The sequence below is a fragment of the Gymnoscopelus microlampas genome (assembly GCF_963454915.1).
Source record: "Gymnoscopelus microlampas genome assembly, chromosome: 24".
NCBI classification, from domain to species: domain Eukaryota; kingdom Metazoa; phylum Chordata; class Actinopteri; order Myctophiformes; family Myctophidae; genus Gymnoscopelus; species Gymnoscopelus microlampas.
The window spans coordinates 35,013,466-35,039,018 of NC_139961.1; the positions used below are offsets into that span (position 1 = coordinate 35,013,466).

General features: G+C 43.8%; 1 protein-coding gene across 1 annotated transcript in view; it reads right to left on the reverse strand.

Moving 5' to 3' along the window:
* The window catches only part of spega (striated muscle enriched protein kinase a), a 77,044-nt gene that overhangs the window by 42,116 nt on the left and 9,375 nt on the right, over positions 1–25,553 (reverse strand). Inside the window, exons 4-7 of the mRNA XM_084050647.1 lie at positions 9,951–10,055; positions 2,999–3,164; positions 814–1,761; positions 227–708 (exon numbers count right to left, since the gene is read on the reverse strand). Coding sequence (XP_083906773.1) covers positions 227–708; positions 814–1,761; positions 2,999–3,164; positions 9,951–10,055 — 1,701 coding nt within the window. The remainder of the gene's footprint in view (positions 1–226; positions 709–813; positions 1,762–2,998; positions 3,165–9,950; positions 10,056–25,553) is intronic.

A 25,553-nucleotide genomic window follows, 5' to 3' on the forward strand; every position in this document is an offset into this window, starting at 1 on the left:
ACTATCTATACAGTTTCTAAACATTACATGCAGTATTTGCTTGTGTTTTTTAAACAGAACTTGGATAGAATTGTCAACCATTCTGTACTTAAAGTGTCCATTACTACTACTACTACTACTACTACTACTACTACTACTACTACTACTACTACCACTACTACTACTACTATTACTACTACACTACACATAAATGCATTTCTTGTAGTCTTTTAGGGGTCTCCTGTACCTTCCTCTGGAGACCGGGGCTGACCGGAACGCCCTTTCTTGCTCTTGCGTTTTCTCCCTTCCTTGCCGCGGCTCTCCTTGTTGCTCCCCTCGCCGGCCTCCTCCACCTCCATGGTTTCATCCTCCACCACGATGGTGGGGATCATAAGCTTCAAGGCTGGAGACGAACGCCCCGCCTCTGCCTTCCTCCTCTTCTGCAGAGGACTGACGGGCGGTGTGGGCGACGGACTAAGTCGGGGGGGCTTGGACGGGTACTGCGAGCCCGGCTCCCTGGACCTAACGGGGGACGTCCTCTTCCCCGTCGGGCTGGGTGACCTGCGATCCCCCCCGTCCTCTGTTTTGGAGTCCCTCTCTGAGAGTGGTTTGAGTTGCGTCTTCTCCAGGTCTTGGGACGGAGACGGAGGTTTGGGGGACGAGGCAACGGGCGGATTTTTGGTAATCGCCAGGGATGGCTTTGCAGCTGAAGAGCTCTGGAGAATTTCCCTGTGGACAAAAAAAAAAAGTTATATAACGCTATAAATACATGAAAAACAAATCATATTAGAGGTTCAAAACAACAACATTTTTTCATCAATCATCCGCTCCAACCTGGTGGGGCTTCTCCTTGCGACTGTTGGCAACGGTTGCCCTGGTAACTGGTGAACAGGGGCGGTCTCCATGGTAACGCAGACCTTCCCAGCGGGGTGCGGTGAAGAGCTCTCGGCTGGTTTCTCCTGGAGGTCTGACCGCGGCGTTGTTTCCCGCGGGTGTCCGTTCCTCTGGCCCTCTGGGGTGCTCCGAGCCTGCAGGCTGCAAGCTCCTTCGCCCCGCTCTTTCTTCTCTTCCTCTGCCTCCAGGGCTCGCTCCCTCGCTTCCAGCTTCTTGACCACCTGCTGGGGGATGGGCTCCAGCTTCCTTCCCGCAGACGGACTGTCTATCTGGGACACCTGCTCGGTGGAGTACGCCTTCTTCATGCTGGGCTTCCCCACTAGCCTCTTGATCCTCTGCAGCTCTTCCGTGAACTTGCTCTGGAAGCTCTGGACCCTCTGAGCGTAGGTGACTTTGTCCTCCAAAGACGAGGCGCGCTGCTTGAACGACGAGCGGCGCTGCGCTGCGTCTTGGAGGACCCGGCCGTCGTCCTGTGCGGGGCCCACTGCTTTCCGACCGCTGTCGCCGGAGTCGCAGGAAGCCGCCCGCCCTATCGCGGCCCGGGACTTGCTCCCTCCTCCTCCGGGCAGTTCCACGCTGGACCTTCGTTCCTCAAATGCCACGACCTTGTCGAAAATCTTGGGCGAGGCGCGGGCCAGTTTGGGTGTCATGACGCCACTTTTAACACTCGAGCTAGATGCCGGGTCTATCCTAGGGGACTGGTCAGGGGCATCCGACACTTTGGATTTGGCCACTGCGCCTCCCGGCGGGGACGGGCCTTGGGTTTGTGTATGAATGCCATTTTTGTGTGTACTGGGAGATGTGTGGTGGGACGGGGAAGGAGCAGGGACAGTATGCTGGGGAGGAGAGGACGGGGATGGCGTCTTTGATTCGTCAGCAGTTTGAATCCTAGAGGGGTGGGAATTGAGGGGAAAATGGAGCGTTAGGTATGGAGCGTAGAGCAGTAATGATGAATAATGTTCTGGGGGTGGCTGGATGAGCATGCCTGTCAGTGTCCATTTGTTTGAGCGTCTCTCGTTGTCTTAACGTCTGTGTGTTTTTGTATTCACCAGTGATTTCTGAGTACAATGTATTTTTCAGTGCGGGAAAACAATAAATGATGTGAAATGAAATGAAATGGAAGACAAAATATAAATCAATACTTGGACCAGATGCGTATCCCTAACATTGATTTAATTGCATTGTGGTTTGGTGGGGCTAAGTTAATGGTATTGTTGTGGTTGGCCGAAAGAAAAGAAAGATGTCGGAATTCAATGTCTAATGTGAATTTAGAAAAAAATAAATCGCGAAAGGCCCCATTTTTAACAAATACCGCCTAAAAAGAACCTCTGCAATACAAAACTGTTCATTGGAATGAAGACATTTTCGATCATATTGAAATGTAGAAAACCCATGCTAGCGTTAGCTTGAATCAAAGCTTGCAACTCATGCATATCACAGCAAATGTATGACGATACGCTATTCCAAAACCAAGGGCTTGCTATGCATGCAGTGGTAGAAAGTGTAATCACAGGTTTCAGAAATGCTTTGACAGGATATCACAGATTCAGATTGTCTACTGTAGTGGCAATGGAAAATAACAAGTTAGAAAGAACAAAAATTTGAAACAAGACAAGACTGGGTTTCAAAATTAGTTTGAATTCAAACCACACTCAGGGTATCAAGTGAATCGCATAGAGCCAAAGGAAAGTATGAACTCAAAATGCTAATAATAAGAATAAAGAAATCAAGCGTATGTAAAATAACAGGTACATGTATGGAATGGAATATTTTTAGAGCGTCAGGTCTATGTGGGGGATGTATGTACGTCTTGTATCAAGAGTCTGTTTGCAAATTGTTTTTTTTTGTTTATTTTGGCCAAGTCTTTTTATGTTGTTTTCCAGTGGAATCATCAAATAAAAAATAAAAAAGGGACGCCATGGGTTATAAAGGCATAGAAAATGTTCTCCCTCGATAGAGGCTGAACATGCTGCCGTAGTAGTCGCTGCCTACGGACACACTTTCCTCTGACCCCTGCGGCATTGGCCGGGCTAGGTTAGCGTGCGACGCCCGAATCAGGGGCTCCACCCCCAGGTGACGGACGGGGGGGCCCCCCTCGGAGGGGGCCCCGCCGCCCAGGGCTTGCCTGGCGGAGGAGTTTGCGGGGTCCAGGTGGGACCCCGGAGGGCGCGAGCCCAAAGCCATGAGCTCCCGCTCGATGACGGGATCGTAGCCGCCACTGCCGCCTCCCGGTAGTGTGGCCCTGCGGTCGGAGCCGTCCGGGTTCGCGTCCATCATCCTTCCTCCTTCACCTGGTGAGACAGACAGACAGACAGACAGACAGACAGACAGACAGACAGACAGACAGACAGACAGACAGCAGACAGACAGACAGACAGACAGACAGACAGAGATGAGTCAGTGTTAAAGGAGACAGAGAGCGCTATCAAAGGGAGTTGGCAGAGCAAACATACAGTAAGAGGAAAACAGCTGTGTAAGCTCCGCTACAGTTAAGACTGAACGTAATGATGATTGAATGATGAAGAACGAGAGGAAGAGCAGGGCCAGGGAAGAGATATAGCAGTGCAGAGAAGGGTTAGCGTTCGGAGTGTTCATTTAAAGCTGCAATCCGGAACTCATTTTAATGAATGAAACACTATTTTACTCAATCTGTATGGTAGAGTTAATACAATAAAACAAAGCAAATCTGCAGTGGTTGGAGGTGGTCTCCCTATACTCTTTCAATTGAGGCATTTAGACTGTGGGCAAGACACCTACCGGTTGACAAGTAGTACTGCCTGAAGCTCACAAAAAGCTCAATATCTCGCCTGGCCAAGTTAATTTAATGCTTAATACTTAATACTTTCCTGTGTAGGTAGAAGAATAAGTTAATCAACCGAAACGGAAAGATAATAAACGGAAAGAAACGGAAAGATAAGCTGAGAGAAGAGATACACAGGTTGGGAACAGGAAGCGGAGGCAGGAGCCAAAAAAAAAAAAAGACACTCATTTGCACAGATGCAGCAACCCACCCCCCACCATCGAAAAAGAGATCCTCCCACGTCACAAATCAGGCCGCTGATTGACGTTTTAGTGATGAGAGCAAAGGGGGAGACAGGAACGCTTTGGTAGCGAAAAGAAGGAGCCGTCAGCATCTTCTGTTAACGACTTCCAACCTTAAAAAGGCGGGTACCCACGGAGCGGAGGATGTTAAGAATGCTTACCGCAATCACCCCGTGGCACTGACTCAGCGCCAAATCACATCGGTCGCCCCCCCCCCAAAATAAACAAAGTGAAGGATTATGGCTGTGAGGGAGAACCGAGGAATAAAGATGACACACTTCAAAAGCTTGGCACAACGGGCTTTATAATCCCTCTCTCTATTTTTTCCCTCTCCAATGAGTTTTCCTTTCTTTGGAAAGCGGTTTATTCTCCGTGCCACCTGAGGTCATAACATACAGTAGATAGACTACAGAAGCGCACCATAGAAAATGCATCTTCATTTTAATCACACGAACCCTAGCAGCCCTGTTCTAGATCGGCTATTTTCGGGCAAAGATGTTCGGTGTAGAGCAGTGGTTCTCAACCAGTGGTCCGGGGACCACCAGTGGTCCTTGAGGGGGTTCGAGGTGGTCCCCAGCTAAATGATGGAGAGTTGGTAACCAGATTGGTAACCAATTATTAATTGTTAAACATCTGCATTACTTAATTAAAGAAGTGTTATTTTGATCAACGTTTGCCTGTTCTCTCTCCTGGTTACAACTATCAATACAGCATGGAATTGTGGACAAAATCGTATCCAACGATGACAAAATATTCAAAGTTTTGGATCTGAGGGTCTAAATCTCATCAAATGGTGGTCCGTGACATGACGAATAAATAATGGGCCTTGATATGAAAAGTATAGCCCCCTGGTTGACTCCGATTAACGAAGTTATGCTAGGAAATAGGGGTGTGCCGATATATCGTCCCGCGATATATCGCGATACGTTTTCGTGACGATATGTATCGTTTTTGGGGGAAAAAAATATCGTTTTGAAAAAAAAAAAAAAATGTTTTCCTAACAATCATAATAATCATGCATGCAAACAGCCCCGAGGTGAAAAGGGTGACAACATGTTTTTTTTTTCCGGGTCAGGTGTCACACTATTGCCCTATTTGGATTCAAAACGGCTCCCCCATATATTTTCATAATAAAAAAAGTGCGTATCGTATCGAAATCGTATCGAAGTTGTGAGCCCAATATCGTATCGTATCGTTTCGTGAAATTAGTGTATCGGCACAGCCCTACTAGGAAAAGTTCTCACAAAGGGACTTCATTCCGAACACTGTTATACCTAAAACTGTGTCCTCTTTTGCTAATCAAGAGCATATTGAACGACATTGTCGAGTGAAGCATATCTTCGCCAAGTGTGAAGGGGAAAGAAAAGCCAAGCTGTTGAGGATTAATAATGAATGCATTCAGTGCAGACAGGTGAGGCAGTCAGCGTCTGCATGGGGCTGATTCTTGTTGTGTTCAGGAACTGAACACGACAATCAACTGAATAACTCCATGCTTACACGTCTCATACGCTTTTGCATGGCATGGTTTTCACATTCAGATCGACCTGAAACCTTGCTCAAGTACGGAGTCCTATGTCATAGACAGTGGTGGAAAAAGTACTCAAATGTTTTAATGCTGCAATGTAGAAGTACTCTGTTACAAATAAAAGTCTGGAGAGAGACAGCGAGATCCCAAACCGACCCGACGGTTGCGTCTGGAATGCAAAATTGACTTGAGTAAAAGTACAAAAGTATTGGTATCAACATGTACTTTAAGTACCAAAAGTAAAAGTACTAAAATGTTTGAAAATAGCAGATCTACAAGCTCACAACGCATCGCATCGCTACGCGTTGTGAGCTTAGAAACTCCCAACACTTGTGTAGAAACTCCTGTGTACTTGTGTTTGTCTATGTTTTTCTTTTTCTTGTTGTCTAACGTAATGTCTGTGTATTGTGGTGCCTGCTATTTTCTTTGTGTTTGTTATGATTAAGGTAGCCAAGCTGCCAACAAAATGAGTGGTTCTACACAAACGGTATGCTACAACAAATGTTAAACTGTCAGAACCTCAATAAAGAAGAATAAAAAAAGAAAAGAAACTACCAACGCTATAAACAAGCAGAGAGTGAATGTGAAAATGATCTCGGCGCAAACATTTTCTAAACAGTGAGGAAAGAATGTGAAATAGATTTGTGTGGGAAGTGCGTGGGGTCCCTATGTGGAGTTGTGGACCGGTTGGCTGGTTTGACTTCTCCAAAGCACATCCATCTCTTACGCAATATTCACTGTAAGTACCCAGTGGAAGGGTCAAAGATACAGGGCAGGGGTCAGCCAATCCATTGATCTCAAAGAATAGTAAGAAATATTCCCATGGCATGCGAGTAAAAAGGACCATGTATGACTCAGAACTGCAAAGAAAATAAATAAACAAACGCTGAGAGGAAAATATGGAAACAAACTTGTTTTTACAGCGTGGCTCCTACAGTTAGAAGAGGTTCTGTCGATCTGTCTGCAGCTAATCTCGCAAACCACTGGACCGATCAGCACCAGATTTCTTGTGCACACTGACAGTAGACCAAGGAAGTATATCCCATTCCACATAATGTAAATAATGTTCATTAATATTCACTAATCAGCGTGACATCAGAGATCCACATGGCAGTCACACCGTTATTACACCCAGTCTGGTGTTCTTGTCCCAGAGAGAAATGCTGCTTATCCCCAGAGAAATCACAATGGCGCTAAGAGACAAAGATGCTTAGAAAATCCAAACACACAATAAAAGAGAGGGGAAAGAATGGGAAATTGATCCGCGTGCGAAAACCTTCTTAACAGGTGAAGAAGGAATGTGAAATAGATTTGTGTAGGAAGGAGCGTGGGGTCTGTATGTGGACTGGCGTGGCTGGTTTTGCACCTCCAATGCACATCCCTTACACATGGACACAATATTAACTTTAAGTACTCAGTAGAAGGGTCAAAGATACAGGGGTCAGCCAATCAATGACAAGCAGTCATTGATCTCAGAGAATCAATGTACGAAACATATTCTAGTGTATGTGTGAATCAGCAGTGCAAGGCAAAGAAATAAGAAGACAATGTAAAAACTACACGATACGGGGGGGGGGGGGGGGGGGGGGGGCGAACATTTGGCGAAAATAGCCAATCTGCTAGCTCACAACGTATTGCGTTAGGGTAGGAGGAGGGCATTATAGACCCCTCAGGCCCTGGGGGACTCCAGTCAATGAAGTATATAGGGTTTAAGTGGTTAAAGCTGCAATCCGTAGCTTTTATGTCCAACCCGGGATTCAAACCCAGGTCTCCTACATGAGAGACCAAATTGCTACTGCTCTTTCAAGACATAATCTCTGCTTGCCCATGGGAGCTATTGCACTTATGAGCTTGAGGCAGTATTACTTGACGACCAGTTCCTCAATGGAAGAGTAGGGCAGACCACCTCCAACCACTGTAGATGTGCTGGTTATATTGTGTCAACATATTACTCATACATTTGCACAGTTGTGAGGATTTGACTGTGCAACTTGTTTCTTTTCTGTTGTTATACAATAATATTGAATATAACCACAGGGTTTCTGTGACTGCTCAACGGGAGCACCAGCTCTCAATGCTTCATAACCTAATCAAACGGGTGCTTTCAAGGCCAGTCCCGCTTTCATGTGGTTAGGTACATTTAGTCAATGTGTAAATTTAGCTTGTCATGTCCCCCCCAAAAAAGAAAATAAATATGAAATTGGTGCCATTAATGACATTCAACTTTCTCCTGCTGGAATGAATGCCCTCTGGTTTCTAGGCTGCTTGGTTTTCCACCCAGCCAGGTAACAGACTGCGTGTTCTTTGCGGACCCCCATGCATTCAGGTAACAGGTTTTCTAGACCAGTGGTTCTCAAACTTTTTCATGTCAAAGACCCCCAACTTGACACTTATTAGCCCGCGGACCCCCATTTGAAAAGATATGCCAGGGACCCCCGATAAGAGAAGATTTTTACGGCTCTAGCAGTGATTCTCAACCATTTTAATTTCAAGGACCCCCAGTTTGAAATGCATTAGACTACGCACCCCATTTAATGGCATTTCCATCTCTGGGACCTCAATTTATATTATAAAATCAATGTGAATTTAACTCTGAGAGTGTACAAATGGAACCAAATGGACCCGTTAGGGTCCATTTGGTTCCATTTGTACACTCTCAGGGTTACAGAACCATAAGGGTCCATTTGGTTCCTATTCATCATTTCGCTGGGGACCCCCTGGAACTCCCTCAAGGACCCCTGGGGGTCCCCGAACCCCACTTTGAGAACCAATGTTCTAGACTGCGTGTTCTTTGAGGACCCCCACGCAGCCAGGTGACAGGCTGCCCATGAAAAGTAGGTCAGTGTGACACGCTGTTGCATCAACCCACGTGGCGTTAAAACCTTCTGCCGTATCGGATTTCATCCAATTCACCTTGGCCTGTACCAACCTGATAACAGCGATCCATTAATCTATGTCTATGTCTATGTCATTTGCCGTGATGTGGTTTAGAGCAGTGATTCTCAACCCGTTCAATTTGAAGGACCCCCAGTTTGATCTGCATTAGGCCACAGGACCCCCATTTTTTTTTTTTTTTTTTATATAATTTTTATCCCTCGATTTTGTAACCCTTTTTTTCACCCGGTGCCAATTTGCTAAGTGATCCTGGGCACTACACTCCCCCCACCAGCCTAGGGAGGCCAGGGCCGAGCTCATGCCTCCTTCAATGCATGAGAGCCAACTGACCTTCTTGTCACCTGACAGGGGGGAGTTTCCCCGGTAGGACGTAGCGCGTGGAAGGAACACGTTATTCCAACCAGTTCCCTTCCCCTCCATCAGGCGCCCCGGCTGACCAGGGGGAGGCAGTATAGAGGACCCCCATTTGATCAAATCTTTTCATCTTTGGAACCCCAGTCCATAAGTTTAAGGTCATACCTATGATTAGAAATTCTGCCTCTCTTCAAAAGACAGAACCCCTGCTCGGCCAGAGGATCCATTAAGTGCTTATGATATTCAGCCAGTACTACTTATCAACCAGTAGGTGTCCTACCCGACACCTACATTTCTCAATGGAAGAGTACGTGTACTTGTTATATGGTATTAACGTACTCTACCATAACATAGAGATTGTATAGTATGTTTGTTTTGTTTTTTTGCAGCATACCAAAGTATTTTTACACTCTCAGAGTTACAGACCATTACGGTAATTTAGGTGGGGCTCAACTGGAGCCTCCTCAAGGACCCCTGGGGGTCCCTAGAACTCACGTTGCACTGCACTGAGCGATCATTGATATGGGACATGCTGATTTTGTAAACAAAGTGGGTGGGGCTGAACACAAGCATGCAGTTATGCAGTTCTGGGCGGAAACCATTTGTAGAACTGAATGTTTTTTAAACCATCTGCCATTCAAAGAAATATGGTTGCTGTCATTTCAGAGTGGTAATCTAATCAGTCAATACATAACAACAACAGATTTAGTATAGATTTTGTTTTTGTGTATGCATTTTCTATCGTGTTTTTGCAAGAACTATACTAGTTTTGGCCATTTCCGATTAGGAATATTGAAAAGATGGAATACCATTAGCGAATGCACACTCTATAGGGGCAATATTGGAGAATGCTGACGTCAGGGTTCGATTTGCTGGGGGGGTAGGGGGGGAATCCATGCCTTTTATGTTATCCCACCCTCTGGTCATTCTTTTCACCGGTGGGGATATGTTTTTATCCCTGCTTCTGGTCAGACTGAATTAAATACATGCATTTCCTTTTGGAAAATGTAGACTGATAGATATGCTTGATATTTATGCTTGATAATATCACATTTTTTAACAAAAATAAAAAATGTAGTCAATTAAAAAATAACGGAAATAACCCATTTATATTCTAACAGCACGTTGCATCGCAATGCGTTGTGAGCTTGTATATTGGCTATTTTCACAATTTGTTGTATGAAGTGGTTAAGGAAATCGAACCCTAATTGACAAATGGAGATGGAGCACAGTGAAATATCACATCGTAAAGGCAAAATACCTGCAGGCGCTCGGCGGCCAGCCTTATCCTGGTGCCTCCCGGCCCCCTCTTTGGTTTCCATGGGTACCTGGGATTCTGTCGCCTCATCTTCTGTCGTTTCAGAGTCTGAAAGGCGGGATAAGGAAACAACAAGGAGATTAGAGAGGGGTGAGGGTAGGAGGAGACGTGGTGGATGGTGCAACTGAGAGAAATGAAGAGGTGGAAGGGGGTCGGTTGGTTGGTAGGTTGTTTGGGTGGGTGGGAGGGTTGAGTCACATATGGAAAGGACAAAGTGTGTCACATTGGAAATGACATTTCACATTTGCTTAGAGGCACGGAACGCGATGGGCCCTTGAACAGAGCCACGCAGAGCCCCCTCGGAGTGAAATAAATGGGCTGCAGTTGAACCGTGACACTAATCCAGCTGAGGCTTTCTAAAAAGGCATGGGGCTGGCTCGGCTCCCTGTCCATGTTGCTCCTTTGGGGCTGCATCTCTTTGACTTTAGACACAGAGGGCAGCAGAAGATAAACCAACATAATGCCTGTTTTTGCTAGACATTATTGACGGAGCAGGTGGCGTTTTGTTGACAAACAATTGACTATTATACAATAGTATACACTCCGGCAAACGGTACAGATGCTACTCTTGCTAAGGACCTCTTCAACGCCATCAACATAACCAACCAGTTAAATCAGTTGAAGAGCATGCTCTTAGATGAGATACATGCAAATCCCGGGGAATCCTAGTGCAGAGAGCCAAGCAAGCTTTTTTAGGTACTTTACTGCTAATCCCTGTGCATACCTGTTATTACTAATACTGCTCTAATTATTGCTGTTATTTATTTATTATTGTATCTCCTTTTCTGTATCTGTCCTGTGTTTCATATTGCGGGAATGCCATGATAACTGCATTTCCCTCATAGGGTGATAAAGGTCAAACTATCTCACCCAGTAGTGGTCCTACCAGACCCAGATCTAAATAGAGACCACAGCAGTTGTGTTAGTTAGATTGCATTAACATACCGTACCATACAGATTGGTTAAAATAGTAACTTTAATTATTGTATTCACTGAAATAAGTTATGGATTGCAACTTTAAGGTGTAAAATAACCAGCATTTAAACTCACAGTTACAAGGCTGCCATACTTTGTCTACACTGACAGTGAAAAATACTCATTCCCCAGCCCTTCTGATAACTCAGAACCCCATCTGCCCCAAGGCTGTATTAGATCTCTTATCAACCCAGAATCCATAGACACCTGCTCCTGCCTGTTCTGATTCTCTGACACTTGCTTTCTTTGTCTAACTTTTAGCATCATCCATTTTGAAAGCATTAGCGTGAACCGATTTCAGAAACTGTCCAAATGTCTCCTGCTGTGAAAGCCATTAGGTCTGCCCATTTGAAACACATTTTCACTAAGAGGGTCCCGATACTTAAAGGTCTTGATGTAGCCCTCAATTGTCAAACACATCAGGTTGGCATCCAGCAATAAAGCCTTTTATGAGAGCGTTGTCAAAGTCAACTGTCATAGTGACACATCTTTAAGCCTTTTGAGCATTAATGGAAAGGAGGTGATCATGGATAACCTTTTCATACAATCAGTTAAAAAGGGAAAAGGAAGGATAGTATATTTTCCATTGTGGGTGGCTTCCATTAAGCAGATGATTCAATGTGAAAAGTCAGAGACTCACTCAAAGAAAAGCGAAACACAACCACGGAAATGGACATAAAAGATGACAAGGACAATGTAATTTCACCCCGGCTGTAAATTCCTCTGGCATTATTCTATTCTAGACCATAAACACTGGGGTGTAGCACTGTAAACTGTTCTTGTGACCAAACACAAAACACCCAAAGTTTTACTGGCATCTGCTCATTGGTTCTCAGAGGGATACAGTAGATGAATTCAACATAGACGTACTGTAATTCATTTGCACTACTAAATAATGAAATAAAGGGAAGTGCAAGGGCTAATTCACATTTTGTCATACAGCCGTGTTGCTCGACAAAAATATCGAGCGACACGGTCATACATCAAAGCACGGAAAGGGCTTAACCACTTATATATCCATATTCTGGATGCTGAATTCGGACACATTAATTCTCAACAATAGCATTAACAAAATTGCAGATCTACAAGCTCACAACGTGGCGCATTGTGAGCTTGAACATTGGCTATTTTGGCAAAGAGATTTGGTGTCTATAGACTGAAAAAAAGCAGTCCAAGTACAGAGCCAACTCAGGTCCAGTTTACTACGTCTAGAGGGTCTAAGTGGTTAAAGGAAACGGAGAACTCAAAAGGACACAGAGAAAATGAAAGGGCTGTGAACCATGTGGCTGTGTGGATGAGTCTGAAATAAATACGGCCAACATCAGCAAGTGTAACGGGAATGAGCAAAGGGGAGAAGATGAAGGGGTGGGGGATGAAGGGGAGGGGGGGGGTGGGGGGTTTGAAGACAAGCAGGCAACGTTTACCATAGCTTTGCTTTCGGCAGGAGCGGAAAACTTCGCTTCCGTAGTGGCAGCAAGAGAGGGCAGACGGGAGAGCACCGTTACTATGGAAACCAGCATCTCTCTCACCCACACGACCAATCCTCTTCGTACCCATTAGAGTCTAAAAAATCAGCAGCCAAACTGCCGGGTGGCTGACAGATATGTTTACCGGTTAGAGAGCTTGGGGAGGAGGGTGATCCTACACCACAAAAACAGGTTGTGCCTCATCGCGCCTACTAGTCAAGTCAGCCTTCTCTTTACGGTAATTGCTGAAGGAAATTTGCGTAATGAAAAGAAAGCCTGTGTATGTATGAAGAATTACAGTGGTGCGTAAGTGTGTGAGTGTGTGCGGTTACGTGCTGTAGATCCACCCGCCCGTATCAAATGGCAAACAGCTTTGCACAGCAGGCCAAGGCAATCGACTCAGCAATGTAATTACGAGAGGCAATATTTCAAAACGTCTCAGTGCGATGTATACAGTATATAGTTGAATTAGGCTTGCTGCTCCAAGGAAATATGATTTGGAGTCTTATGCAAGCTTCTGGTTTGGCCGGGACGCCAAAAACCATAAACCAGAGAGGCCAGAAATTATTCACTCAGTGATGTTATGCAGGGATGCAACAATATGATTACAGAGAAATTGCTTTGTGGGGGTGGATGTACGATAAGAAACAATCTGCACACCGTGCAGAGTGTTAATTTAACTCGGAGAGTGTATGGAATGCACACTCTCCGAGTTACAGACCTCTAAGGGTCCATTTGGTAACATTTGTCAGCAACCATTAAAAATGCATCAAATACACTAGCAATATACTGTACAATTTTAAGGCGAAATAAATGGCTTTTTAGAAGGATAAAGTAATGCAGTCTAGAGCATGCTGCTGGGGGCTAAAACATTATGTATATGATAGAAGCATGAGACACTGCTTGGGACGGCAATTTACGCAAATACAAAATTGACAATGACAGAGCACATTGCTAGGCAAACGGTTACACTGACTTGACATAACAAAGTAGAATAGAATAGAATAGACGTGTAAAGTAGCTCATCCTGACAACACACCATGGGTAAATCGGCCAAACGTCCGTGTGGTATGCCCAGTTCTCTGAAACAAGATACAGGATACAATGTATTATTCAAACGAGAACGCAGCCCAAGCCTCAATGTGAAAACCCACTGGCTCATAATGGCTTTTTTTACTCCAAAGTAATATTTACACTCCGGCACTGAAAAAGTTATGAACCGTAACAATAGCTTTCACTGAGCGAGACTTGAACCGGTATTTAGGCAGCCGTCATCACTATTATTGGCCGCAGGTATGTTTCTGCACTGGGAAATAACCCTCTAAAATGTTACTGACGCTTTATTCATAGTTTATGATGGAGAACAAATTATATTTGAGCTCTTCCATGATGCTGCCAGTTATTTTAGTAGGAGCAGAGTAGCAATTAATCAGTTCAAATGCTGGGTACCTCTTCAAGGTACCCAGCATATGAACTAATGAATTGCTACTCTACTGGACACAGTCCTTGTTATGAAAGAAAACAGAGCTTAAATGTGCAGAACTCTTATGCTCGAATGCCAGAAGTTGACCCAGTGACTGAAGCAGTAGTTTCAAACTGAACAATCTCACAAAAGTTATAGGAGAGGTCCACAGAATGAGTCATTGCAGAGATTGGACAGAAAAGTTACCATGGAGTCCATAGTGAAATGACTCACATTCAATAGATTTTCTCCAACATGTCCTTCCCTCTGGATATAAGGATTTTTTTTCTTTTGTACTGTGCGTCAATTGGATCAAGAGTTGCCTGGTGGCTAGTGACAAAATCCAGTAGAAGCGTCAATTGTCCCACTGTTGTGGCCTCGAGGCAATCATATCACTTCACTCTAGCTCACATATAGAACATCTCTTTCAGAAGGCTATTTTGGCAAGCATTTAGAAATGAATTCACACGGCATTATTTGAATCGAGTAAATGTCTAAGGAGATTTGACGTTGGTTCTGAAATCCTCTGTGAATTGATCATAAAAGACGAGCATTACTGTGCGTTTCTAGAAACTGGGTCGATGCCCCATTTCTGATGTCTCAATAGGCTGTAGCCCACTGACACAGATTCATCCGCTCAGGATGTATGTCACCTATACTACGAAGTAGCTGCCACCACAGACCTGACGACATACTGTACATACATATTTCAGGAGAGACACTTCATAACGACCCAGACGGACTCAAATACCTTGTTTGCTTGCCGCTGCAAACATGCCCTTAAAAAGTACTGCATACAGCGACAGAATTTTGAATGTATTTCATATTTTTAACATGCAACTTTGTGTTAAATTATAAAGCTTGTACTGTACCAAGTCTAGAATTTTCAAATTTCAAAATATACACAGTAAAATCCACAGTAAAGTTCGTTCAACTTTGAACTTTTGAAGAGAGTACAAATGGGTCGTGTCCATTAGGTTCCATTTGTACACTCTTTGGAGTTAAATTAACACTGAGGATTTCACTGAGTAGCCACCAGGCAACAACACAACAGAGTTACATGTGAATATTATTTCTGTGCCCCAAACACTACCCTTTGTGTCATTGAATATTTAGGAACAGAACGGTATAGCAGCATAAGAGGCTAGCTCATTGTGTAAACTACACAACTACATTCACAGGTGTATTCAGGAGAGTTGTATCAAGACCCTCTCTTTATCCGCTGGAAGAGACATTTTAAATCTACTGTAGGTTGCACGCGATATTACTGTTCCAGGGTTTAAACGAAAATGTTCCCCTTAAAGAGAACCCGAAAGCTTTTCTTCAGTACCATTGTAATTTACAAGTGAAAGGGTGTGGCATGACATCTCACTGCAACTGTCCATCTATACTATCCAAAAACATACCATCAAAGCCAACAATTCTGGTCATGATTGCGCTTAGAAATCCTGTTAGTTAAACTAGTTATTCCACCTCATGAAAGAAACCAACTCACCTGAAAACGCTTCTTTGACCAGATTTTCTTCATAACTGTAAGCAGTGTCGTACCTGTGGCACGAAAACTCACAAAGACATCACTTCCGAACCCTGTCCGAAAAGCCCCGGGTGTGGCATCAAAATCCTCAGTCAAAATGGGATTCAGCTGTGTGAGTGTGAGTGGGTGTATTTATCCTCCAGTCTGGCAGCGAGAGAGAGAGAGAGAGAGAGAGAGAGAGAGAGAGAGAGAGAGAGAGAGCGAGAGCGAGAGAGAGAAGAGAGCCCAGGAGAGATCCAAAGAGGATGCAAATTACTGTAAGTGAAAGCCAGGTTGTGTGTGTGTGTGTGTGTGTGTGTGTGTGTGTGTGTGTGTGTGTGTGTGTGTGTGTGTGTGTGTGTGTGTGTGTGTGTGTGTGTGTGTGTGTGTGTGTGTGTGTGTGTGTGTGTGTGAACAGCGTCTGTGTGACGTAGCAGCTGAGAGAGAGTGAGGTGACTCTCTCTGTCGGTTTGGTACTACCCCCCCCCCCCCCACCCCTCCGCCCCTCCACCCTCCCTGCCTCAGCTGAGAGCGCTCTCAGACCATGAGAGGCCAGTTATGACAGCTTTGTCGGCGGAGCAAAGGGTTTGATGCGGTGATGGGATCACAAAGGGGGAGGAGGAGGAGGAAGAAGAGGGGGAGGCAACGGAGGGCAGAATGGGGGTGGGGTGGGTGGGGGTGACCAAAACCAAAGGGAAAATGTTGTGTCCCATTGAGTGTTTTCTGTCCTTCTCTGAGCAGCTGCAGTGTGTGTATGAGAGATGAGAGGCAGCCGGCAATCAGGATAGAGAGAGGGAGAGAGAGAGAGAGGGAGGGAGAGATAGATTGAGAAAGGGAGGGAGGGAGGGCAGAGAGAAAAGAAGACAAAAGGAGAGCCAATGAAAGTGGCTAAGATGGAGAGGAACGGAAGAAAGTGTGGGGGGAAGCAGATGTGATGCAGAGCAAGATAAAGAGAGAACTAGAGATTTAGTCGGTTCTATTTACCTCAGAAACATGGATAAGCTCAGCCCTCCTCCTGTTCACGCCTACTTAAAATAAAACAAAAATAAAGAAAAGAACCTCAATGCACGAGCTCCATCTTCCTCTCTCCCTCTTCCTTTGTTTCTCTCTCTTTCTCTCTCTCTCTCTCTCTCTCACTTCCCTATTACCTCCCCTCCCCTCCTGGACGGGGGGCAGGTCCATGAGAGGCAGTGTAGTAGGCGAACACAGCCCCCGGTACACAGCGGCTCACAAACACCACCAGCCATCAATAAAACATCCATATTCCATGTCTGCCAGCCTGAACCACTGTACTGTGCAGCCAGGGCTGGATCTGGATGTGATGCAAAGCATACTGTAAAGCTGCCGGGGGCTGTTTGCTCCGGTGAACTAAACACCCCCCCCCCTTCCTCCTCCTCTTTGCATAATAGCACTGCCAATCCACGTGCACCAGTGAATAAACATGAGCAAGATGAAGATGTATGTGTGACAACTTTTTTGGTGACTGAACACCAAAGACGAATGGACGGCGGGCTAACTTCACAAACACAGATGATTCAAAAACTTCAAAAACATAAAAGTCATCTCAATGTGCATATCTTTCACTATACCTTGCCATGGAACACAACAACACTACTATATCAGAGCTCCGCTAGGTAGGAATATGAGAAATTTGACATTGAATATGTGTGTCTCGCTTCAGTCATTTTATTTCATCGGGGGTGGGAATAAAATCTAGGTCAGCCAATAAAACATAATCCCTCAAAGAAAGCCTGTTCTGTTTGCAGAGACATGAGCAGAATGTGCAACTATCCCTTCTGTCACTTCGCTTTAACCCCCCCCCTCCCCCCTTACATGTTTCTTGTCAAGCGTGTGCACGGACGTGATGCACATGCACACAAAGATACCCCGCACTGATGACAAAGAATCACACAATCGGGCATGCACTCATTCAAACACAAATAGCTCTCTCAGAGACAGAGCGACTGGTGCACTGACGCAGACACAGTTTGAGACACACACACACACACACACACACACACGCACACTTTAATTGATCAGACACATCTGTGCCCCCCAGCCCCCACCCCGCCCACCTCTTTCATCAACTGGGTCTAAAAATAAACGTCTGAACATTCCAGAATCTCACTCTGCTCAACAATGATGTGCTTTTTAACGCCGTTAATTGAGACATACGGTCGGCGGCCCAGGAATGCACGTGGATCAATGCGTGAGACCCATTGCTGTTATAAATCAGTGACAGGTAGCTGCCCAGTGAAATTGGCATGTTTAGTGTTTTCCATTTCAACTGAACTCCAATGATGATGTGTAGACATATAGATGGATACTAGCACGGTTTAAAGTGATCATGCTGCAAGGAAAATTCAAGCTCAATTAAACTCATTTGGATTTGGGTTGGGTTGGGGCTCCTCCTATCCACGGCTGGTCCATTTCTACTCTCTTTATACAGTGTATGCAAAGGCTGTTAATTGAAGACAGACGGACGGATGGACGGACGGAAATTCAGGTATCATAGCAGCGCCGTACCAAGCTTTAAAAACAGGACAGACACAGGTAAGAGTAGAAAGATACGACAATTATAATAAAGATAAAAGAATAAAAATGAATGTCTAAACTGGCCATCTGTACTTGGACTGACTGGATCAATGCAATGAATAAACTCTTCATAAATATAAATATAATATAGGTGTATGTATTAAATGCCTTATTGATACTGTACTTGCTGTGTCTTGCGCTGAACACAGATCTACAAGCTGACACCACATCACACTGCGACACGCTGTGAGCTTGTAGATCTGCAATTTTCGGCGCACGAGAAGCACGGCGAGCAAGAAAAATGACCCCTAATGCACATTCTACTGTATCACCAGTAGTATACGTGTTTTCTTATTGTCACACACGTCTCCCTGTCCACGCGGGCGTCCCTCCCCCCATCCGTCTTCTCCTCTGAGAGGGATTCGGTCCAGCAGAGAGGGCAGTAATCAATACCAATGCTTTATGCGTGATACAGGATACACCCCACCCCTATAAGTACCATTTCCAGCTGTGTAAAGTAACTAAGTACATGTACTCACATGTACTTAGTCAAGTACTTTTACTTCTACTCCACTACGTCTCAGAGACAAATATTGTAAGTTTTACTCCGCTACAATTATTTGAAAACTTTAGTTACTAACCACTTCAACCCTATACTTTGGCTATTTGAAAATTGCAGATCTACAAGATCACAACACGACGCGTTGTGAGCTTGTAGATCTGCCATTTTCAAAAGATTTTGATACATGACGAACTTGTGAAATGGGACATACGTACTGAGTACTTTTACTTTTGGTACTTTAAGTATATTTTGATGCCAATACTTTTGTACTCTTACGCAAGTACATTTTGAACACCAGACTTTTTTCTTGTAACAGTAGTATTTCTACATTGTGGTATTGATACTTTTCCTTAAGTAAAAATAAATGCAGTACTTCTTCAACCACTGACCATATCACTGCACGGGGATCAACAATCCCAGCATAACAAAGGCTTCCATGACAGTCACACACTCACATGTCCGATGAGGGGGCCAAGTGTACGTTTCACACACCACTAAGCAGTGGTGGAAATAAACAAAGTACATTTACTCAAGCTCAAAAATGTAGGTGCTTTTCTCTTACTTTACTTGCATGTTTCCATTGTTCAATATTTTATACTTCTACTCCATCTCAGAGGCAACTAACTTTTTACTCCAGAACAATTATTTGAAAAATGTAGATACTAGTTACTTTGCAGATTCAGATTATTATTACAAAATGTTCGTTAACCACTTAAAGGGATATTTCACTTTCAAACATGTTTGGGCTCATTTTATGGTCTACTCAGGCTCTACCCCAGAAAGTTTTTAAGTTGCTTGATTCAGTATTTAGATATTTGATATTTATTTTATCAGTTTGAAGTTATGGGTTTGTATAGGAAGGGGCGTGTCTGATAAAATGAATAACAAATATCTTAAGACTGAATCAAGCAACTTAAAAGCCGGGGCGTTCACGTAAGCCTTAGTAGACGATAAAATGACCCCAAACATGTTTGAAAGTGAAATATCCCTCTATGCCCAATTTTATACTTTGGCTATTGGGAAATAACCAAAGTTCACAACACATCGCATTGTGTCGTTGTACTTTTTCTTTGGTACTGTAAGTATATTTTGTTGCCAATGCTTTCACTTAATAGCATTTTCAATACAGGTTACTGTATACTGCTCCTTTTACTTGAGTAAAAAAACCTGAGGACTAGGAAAATAACCCCCTGTGAGATGTTTCATGTACTGACACACACGTTCACTTTCAGGGCATTTACCTGAAGCTCCCATCCAAAGGGATGTACAATGAACTTGTGAGCATTACACGAGCACACTCTAATTACATTAGGCACAATGGTCCGAGCCATAATGTCCTGGCAATATTCCTGGCCCGTTCATAAAAGAGATAAGCACTAGGACAAGACATGGGAGCGCCTGCCATTAAGAAGAGGCCTAGATTTAGAATTTTTAATCATGTCTTACTGGGCAAAAGAGCCAGGTATTAGTGATTATAGGAACCAGAGCCAAGATGGCACAGTGAAGAACTTCTTCAAGGTGATTTATTGTCAGATGCACAATGATACAGGAGGGAGCAAAATTGCAGGCAAATGAAAATGTTGTATCCTTACTTACATCAACAGTGTAAACGAATAGAATAATAAATACAAATAACAATAATCAGGAATTATACCAGCTGAGAATAACTGTCCAATCACTTGATGTTAACATACTTTCCATTAAGCCATGAGATCAAGACTAATTTGATTTGATTATAAGTGAAAGTCAAACATGCTATGATGGAACTATGAGGGTGGGAGAATTTACTGGTGGGGGGGTTACTATTCTGTATTCGCCCAGCAGATGGCTGATCAGATCAACATGAGCGCACGAAGGTGAAGCGGGGGCTGTTAGGGGTTAAAAGTGTCTTGCTCAGGGACACTTCGATGGTCAAACAGGTGACCTTCCGATTTCCAGATGGCATCGCTCTACCCACACAGTTATAGTGGCCTGTAGCTGTGAGACATCAGAATACAAGAATGCAAGAACGCTGGCCAAAACCAGGACACAAACTTGGACAAAAGCCACCAACACATTGAGTTTTAAACTCGCAAGAAGACTCATTTGTGTCTCTTATTGCCACAGGACTGTCTACATTACAGTGTGTTTAGCTACAGCACTGTAAATAGTGAGTGTCAATTACCTCAGCCACTATAATGGCAATGGGCTTGTAGATCGTCTTTTTTCAAATAGGCTACGTATAAAGTAGAGTTAAAGTGGTTAAACCTCTGGGCGGCCCTCGGACCCCACTTTGAGAAACCTATAGCAATACGGACCACAAAAATGTCTTGTTGTGTGTCAAGTTTAAAAGGTCTACATTATGTTGTCCCCACCCAAACAAGACAAAAGGCCATATTAGTCTGGCTTCCATGCTTTCAGCTGACAAACAGCCCACTTAATGGACGAGAGGCAGAAATTACGGACGAAGAATGGGGATTTAACAGACCTCCATGTGCCCATTTGGACCGGCCCAATTTCCAAAGTGTCACACTTTTAATTAGCTTAAAACAACGGAGAAACCGAGCAGACTTCACGGAAACCTATTGATTTTGTGACAAGGAGGCCCTCTTTCTGCCGAGCTAGCCCAGATGGATGACCACGGGCATACAGCTTTATCAGCAGCATGGGCTGGCATAGACAGAAAACGGTGCCTTAACAGAAAGCGGTGCCTGGCGCTACACGCATCTCAATCACAATGCAGCTGCCGCTTTAAGTTGCAGGCCGAGTCGCATCTTTCTCATCTGGTTTTAGAACGCTCCGTGGCCTTTTGGTTTGCAAAGTGATTGATGTCAGAAGAATAAAACTGATTACTCTGCTTATTCTTTTTTAAATGCAAGCCGCCAGAGGACACGCTCAGATTGCTCTCACACTTATATCCTCAAATTTCCCACTGCATCTACTTCAGTCTACTTTGCTACGTGGAAATCGTAGAAATCGAGTTACAGTATATATAAAAATAATGTAAAATTTAAAAAAAAGTAAAATAAAATGCATCACTATTTACATTAAAACCCACTTAATGTAAGGTAACAAACAAAGCTGTGAGCTTGCTTGTGTCTGGATGGAAAAGTTCAACTGTAATATTGCATTGTGTCCGTGGACAGTGCTGGTTTCAATAACAATATCCATTGTGTTCTGGGATGGTGCTGCTGGTTTCAATACTATATCCATTGTGGTACTACTATATCCATTGTGGTGGGTATGGTGATCCCCAATGCGTTTTTACAATATAATAATCCTCTATTAATTAGAATGTTTGCACTTTGCGACAACCTGCCAGAGGATAAGCAAACGCCAGTTTACGGCTGTTTCAAGCAATAAAACTGCTCTACATCGTACTGCGTGGAGTATTCTTCGTTACGATGCTGTAAAAACAGAATGGTTCTTCTTTTAACCCACATTCACTCCTCCGAGCGTCATTGAAAGACCCTTTAGACTAATTTGAAAAGTGGTATGCCGACTCACAGTTCACATGCTGGGGTTAGAGGAGGGGTTGGAAATCCCTCATGGCTGGCAGTGGGCAGCGTTGACGGTCAAACTGCAATCTGATCCTATCACCTAATCCGCACCAAATCCCCCGAGGGTCCCAGTGAATGACTGTATGCCAATGGGGCGGAACACAAACACAACCCTCTGCCAGGCTAAACACTATCGGAGCGATGCCAGAGAGCCTCGCGCAGCGCCTCAGAACCCCAATGCCTCGCAAAGTTATGGAATCTAATTAATTGGACTTTAGCTTCGGCTTAACCACAATATTCAGGGAATGACAGATAATCAAACATCTAAAGGCTACCTCTGCCCTTGTATGCCAGACCTAAGTAACTCACACACACCCGACAGGCGGGGCAGCCTGATAAGAAATATTTGAAGGCGGAATGCGATTTCTTATGAACCAATTATTCATCAAAGGTATGATTTTACAGCTGTTGAACGTGTCAGGGTCAGGCGGTCGGCATTGACGTAGGAAGGACAGGGGACCAACTGTGACTATATGCGTATGCTACTGTAAGAGAGAAATGAAAAGTATTTTCAAATTGGCCTAGCTAACTAAAGTCAGGGACTTTCTGGTGTATTGTCATATTATAGTGAATAAATGAAACTTCCTCAGTTTCAGAACTGAATACTGTTTACTGCTACTTTAACCAGCGTCCCCCAGGGGTCTGTACTTGGCCCACTCCTTTTTTCCCTCTACACCAAACCCCTTCACCAAAAACACATGATCTGCTATTTTCACTGGTATTCAGGCATTATGTTCAGGGGGAAATTCCATGACCAGCCTGCTCATTAGTACGGTATTTGCCTCAGACACCTGTTTGCATTTCCTGCTCCCAGGCTTGCATCAGAGGAAGAAGGATGGGCCAGTGATGTCATCAGCTACAAGGTTTTCCTGGAAGTAAAATCTAAAATTGGACGTGTTTGACATTCCCCCATCAACAGGACAGGTGATGGTGTAAGTGCACAGATTGGGCATCTGCGCACCGAAATGTAACGCACTCATAACCACAAAGAGTGCGACCACAATGCAAAGTGTGCACTTTAAATGCGTCCCTCGGTTGACGGTACTGTGCCTTTGCGGAGGTTTTCCAACAACAACATGACCGTGGCACCTTAACCTCTCATGTCCACCTGCATCAGGTAATCTCTTCAAAGAAAACAAATCTTGGTCGTGTTATCTAGGTGTGAGCGTAGCATATCACACTCACCTCTAAGCTTCTTTCTTTTCGGTCCATTACCCCCGTCTCTGACACTCCTCAAAGCCTTGCGCGCATCCAGTAGTTCCTTCCTTATCATGTTTGCCTTGGGATGAGATGGCTATACTTCTTATCAACGGCAGAGGTTTTCCCCCCGAAATTGTTCCACGTTCGAACTCCCTTCAAAGAATAAAGTTCTCTCCTCAAGGAGAGGAGAGAACCCAAACTGCAATAAGATCTCTCAAATGGAAACGTATCCTTCCAGGGTTTTCCCCAGCATGGCTACAACTTAACGCCTAGTTAATTCCCCCGGTTTGAGGCTTGTTGTCCAGGCATGGCTGTACACTCACAGATGGCTTCCCAGACCTCCACCCCGACCTTCCTCAACCCATGTTTCTGTTTCTTGCCATCTCTCCCTCTTCCTCTCTCCCCCCTGTCCACTGTAACTTTTGACTACCAAGCCCAGTGATCTATTTTGAGTGGTGCAACCCCCCTGTGTCTACCGTCCCCCCACCTATCCGGTCCCTCTTGTTTCACTGTACTTCATAGCTGTACCCCCCCGGCCCCCAAACAGAGGGGCCCCCAGTCAGAGATGGATATTAGTAACACAAACGCACATACACACTGTTGCACGCCAATGTGCAGTGCAGCCCTGTACAAGCATGCTTGCACACATCTCACTTACAGTGGTGTAAAGTAACTAAGTACTATGTACTCAAGTACTGTACTTCAGTACAATTTTTAGGTATTTGTACTTTACTTGAGTATTTCCAATTTCCAATACTTTTACTTCTACTCGACTACATCTCAAAGGCAAATATTGTACTTTTACTCCACTACAATCATTTGAAAACTTTAGTTACTATACTTTGTAGATTTTGATTATTATCATAAAACATACATTAACCACTTCAGCCCTACATTTCGGCCATTTGAAAATAGCTTGTAGATCTGCTATTTTCAAAAGATTTTATACATTTGAAAACTGGGTAATGGGACATTCTGCATAATGAGCACTTTTACTTTGGTACTTTAACTACATTTTGATGCCAATACTTTTGTACTTTTACTCAACTACATTTTGAATTACGGACTTTTACTTGTAACAGAGTATTTCTGTATTGCAGTATTGATACTTTTACTTAGTAAGAAATGTGAGTACTTTTTCCACCACTCACTCACTCACTCACTCACTCACTCACAGACACGCTGACACCTCTACACACATACTGAATGACTGAATGACCTTTGCTGTCCTGTTTGAGACACTCTGCTTTAGTGCTTTGGTTTCCTGGTTCTTGCCTTGTACAACACAAACACAGATAGGAGGGACATTGGACATTTTTCTCTTCTTGCCACTTGCATAATTTAACCAGCTGAATGTTAGTTAGTATTCAAAACTTAGCTGCTATGGCCAGATATGGTTGTTACTTTCAAAATGTAATAGATTATGTTGCAATTACTTTCTGTGCGAAGTAGTGGATTGTGATACTTTCACCAAACCCCCTTGAATGAAGCACAAAGGACAAGACATTAAATTAAATGGAAGAGGGACTAATTGGAATGGAGGAGAATGCCACAATGATGTGATTGGTATTCAAATTATAATTATATAATCATATTTTAGCAGCCTAAATTTTTATGTCATGATGAAACACAAGCAACTCAGAAGCGGCAGCACCCTCTATTGGTGCAGAGTATACACATTTAAAAAAATCTAATACATATTGAATGGTAGATGAAGTGCATTATTGTGTGTGGGTGAATTTAGATGCAGAGTAAATGAGTATAGAGTTACTTGACAGAGTAACTGTAATAATATAACCCAATTGGTGAATGTGTTATATTATAATGTGTTACTTCTGAAAGTAATTTGATTACATAATGCATTACTTATGTAATATGTTACACCCAAAGAAAGTTATGGCCAAAATGAATCAATATTTGACTGTCAATTTCCAACTATGTTTTTAAAAAGGAAGAGATTGTGAAGACTATTAATGAATGTGATATTTTCGAAGTTGACAGACGGTATACTGTGATCGAGACATTGGCTGAAGTCTGACTACTCCATTTCACTGGTTCTCAAAGTGCGGTCCAGGGACCCTCAGGGTTCCTTGAGGAGGGTCCAAATGGACCCAGATACAAAAGATACAAATAAACAAAGCTACACAGCATATTTGTAGCTTTGTAGCTGAAGTTGAAACCAGCTCAACTTTTTTTGTAGCTTTGTAGCTGTTGTAGCTTTTGTAGCAGCTACAAACGTCTGATGTATCTTTGTATTTTCATGACGCTGGCTTCGATTGAAAATGAATGGTTGA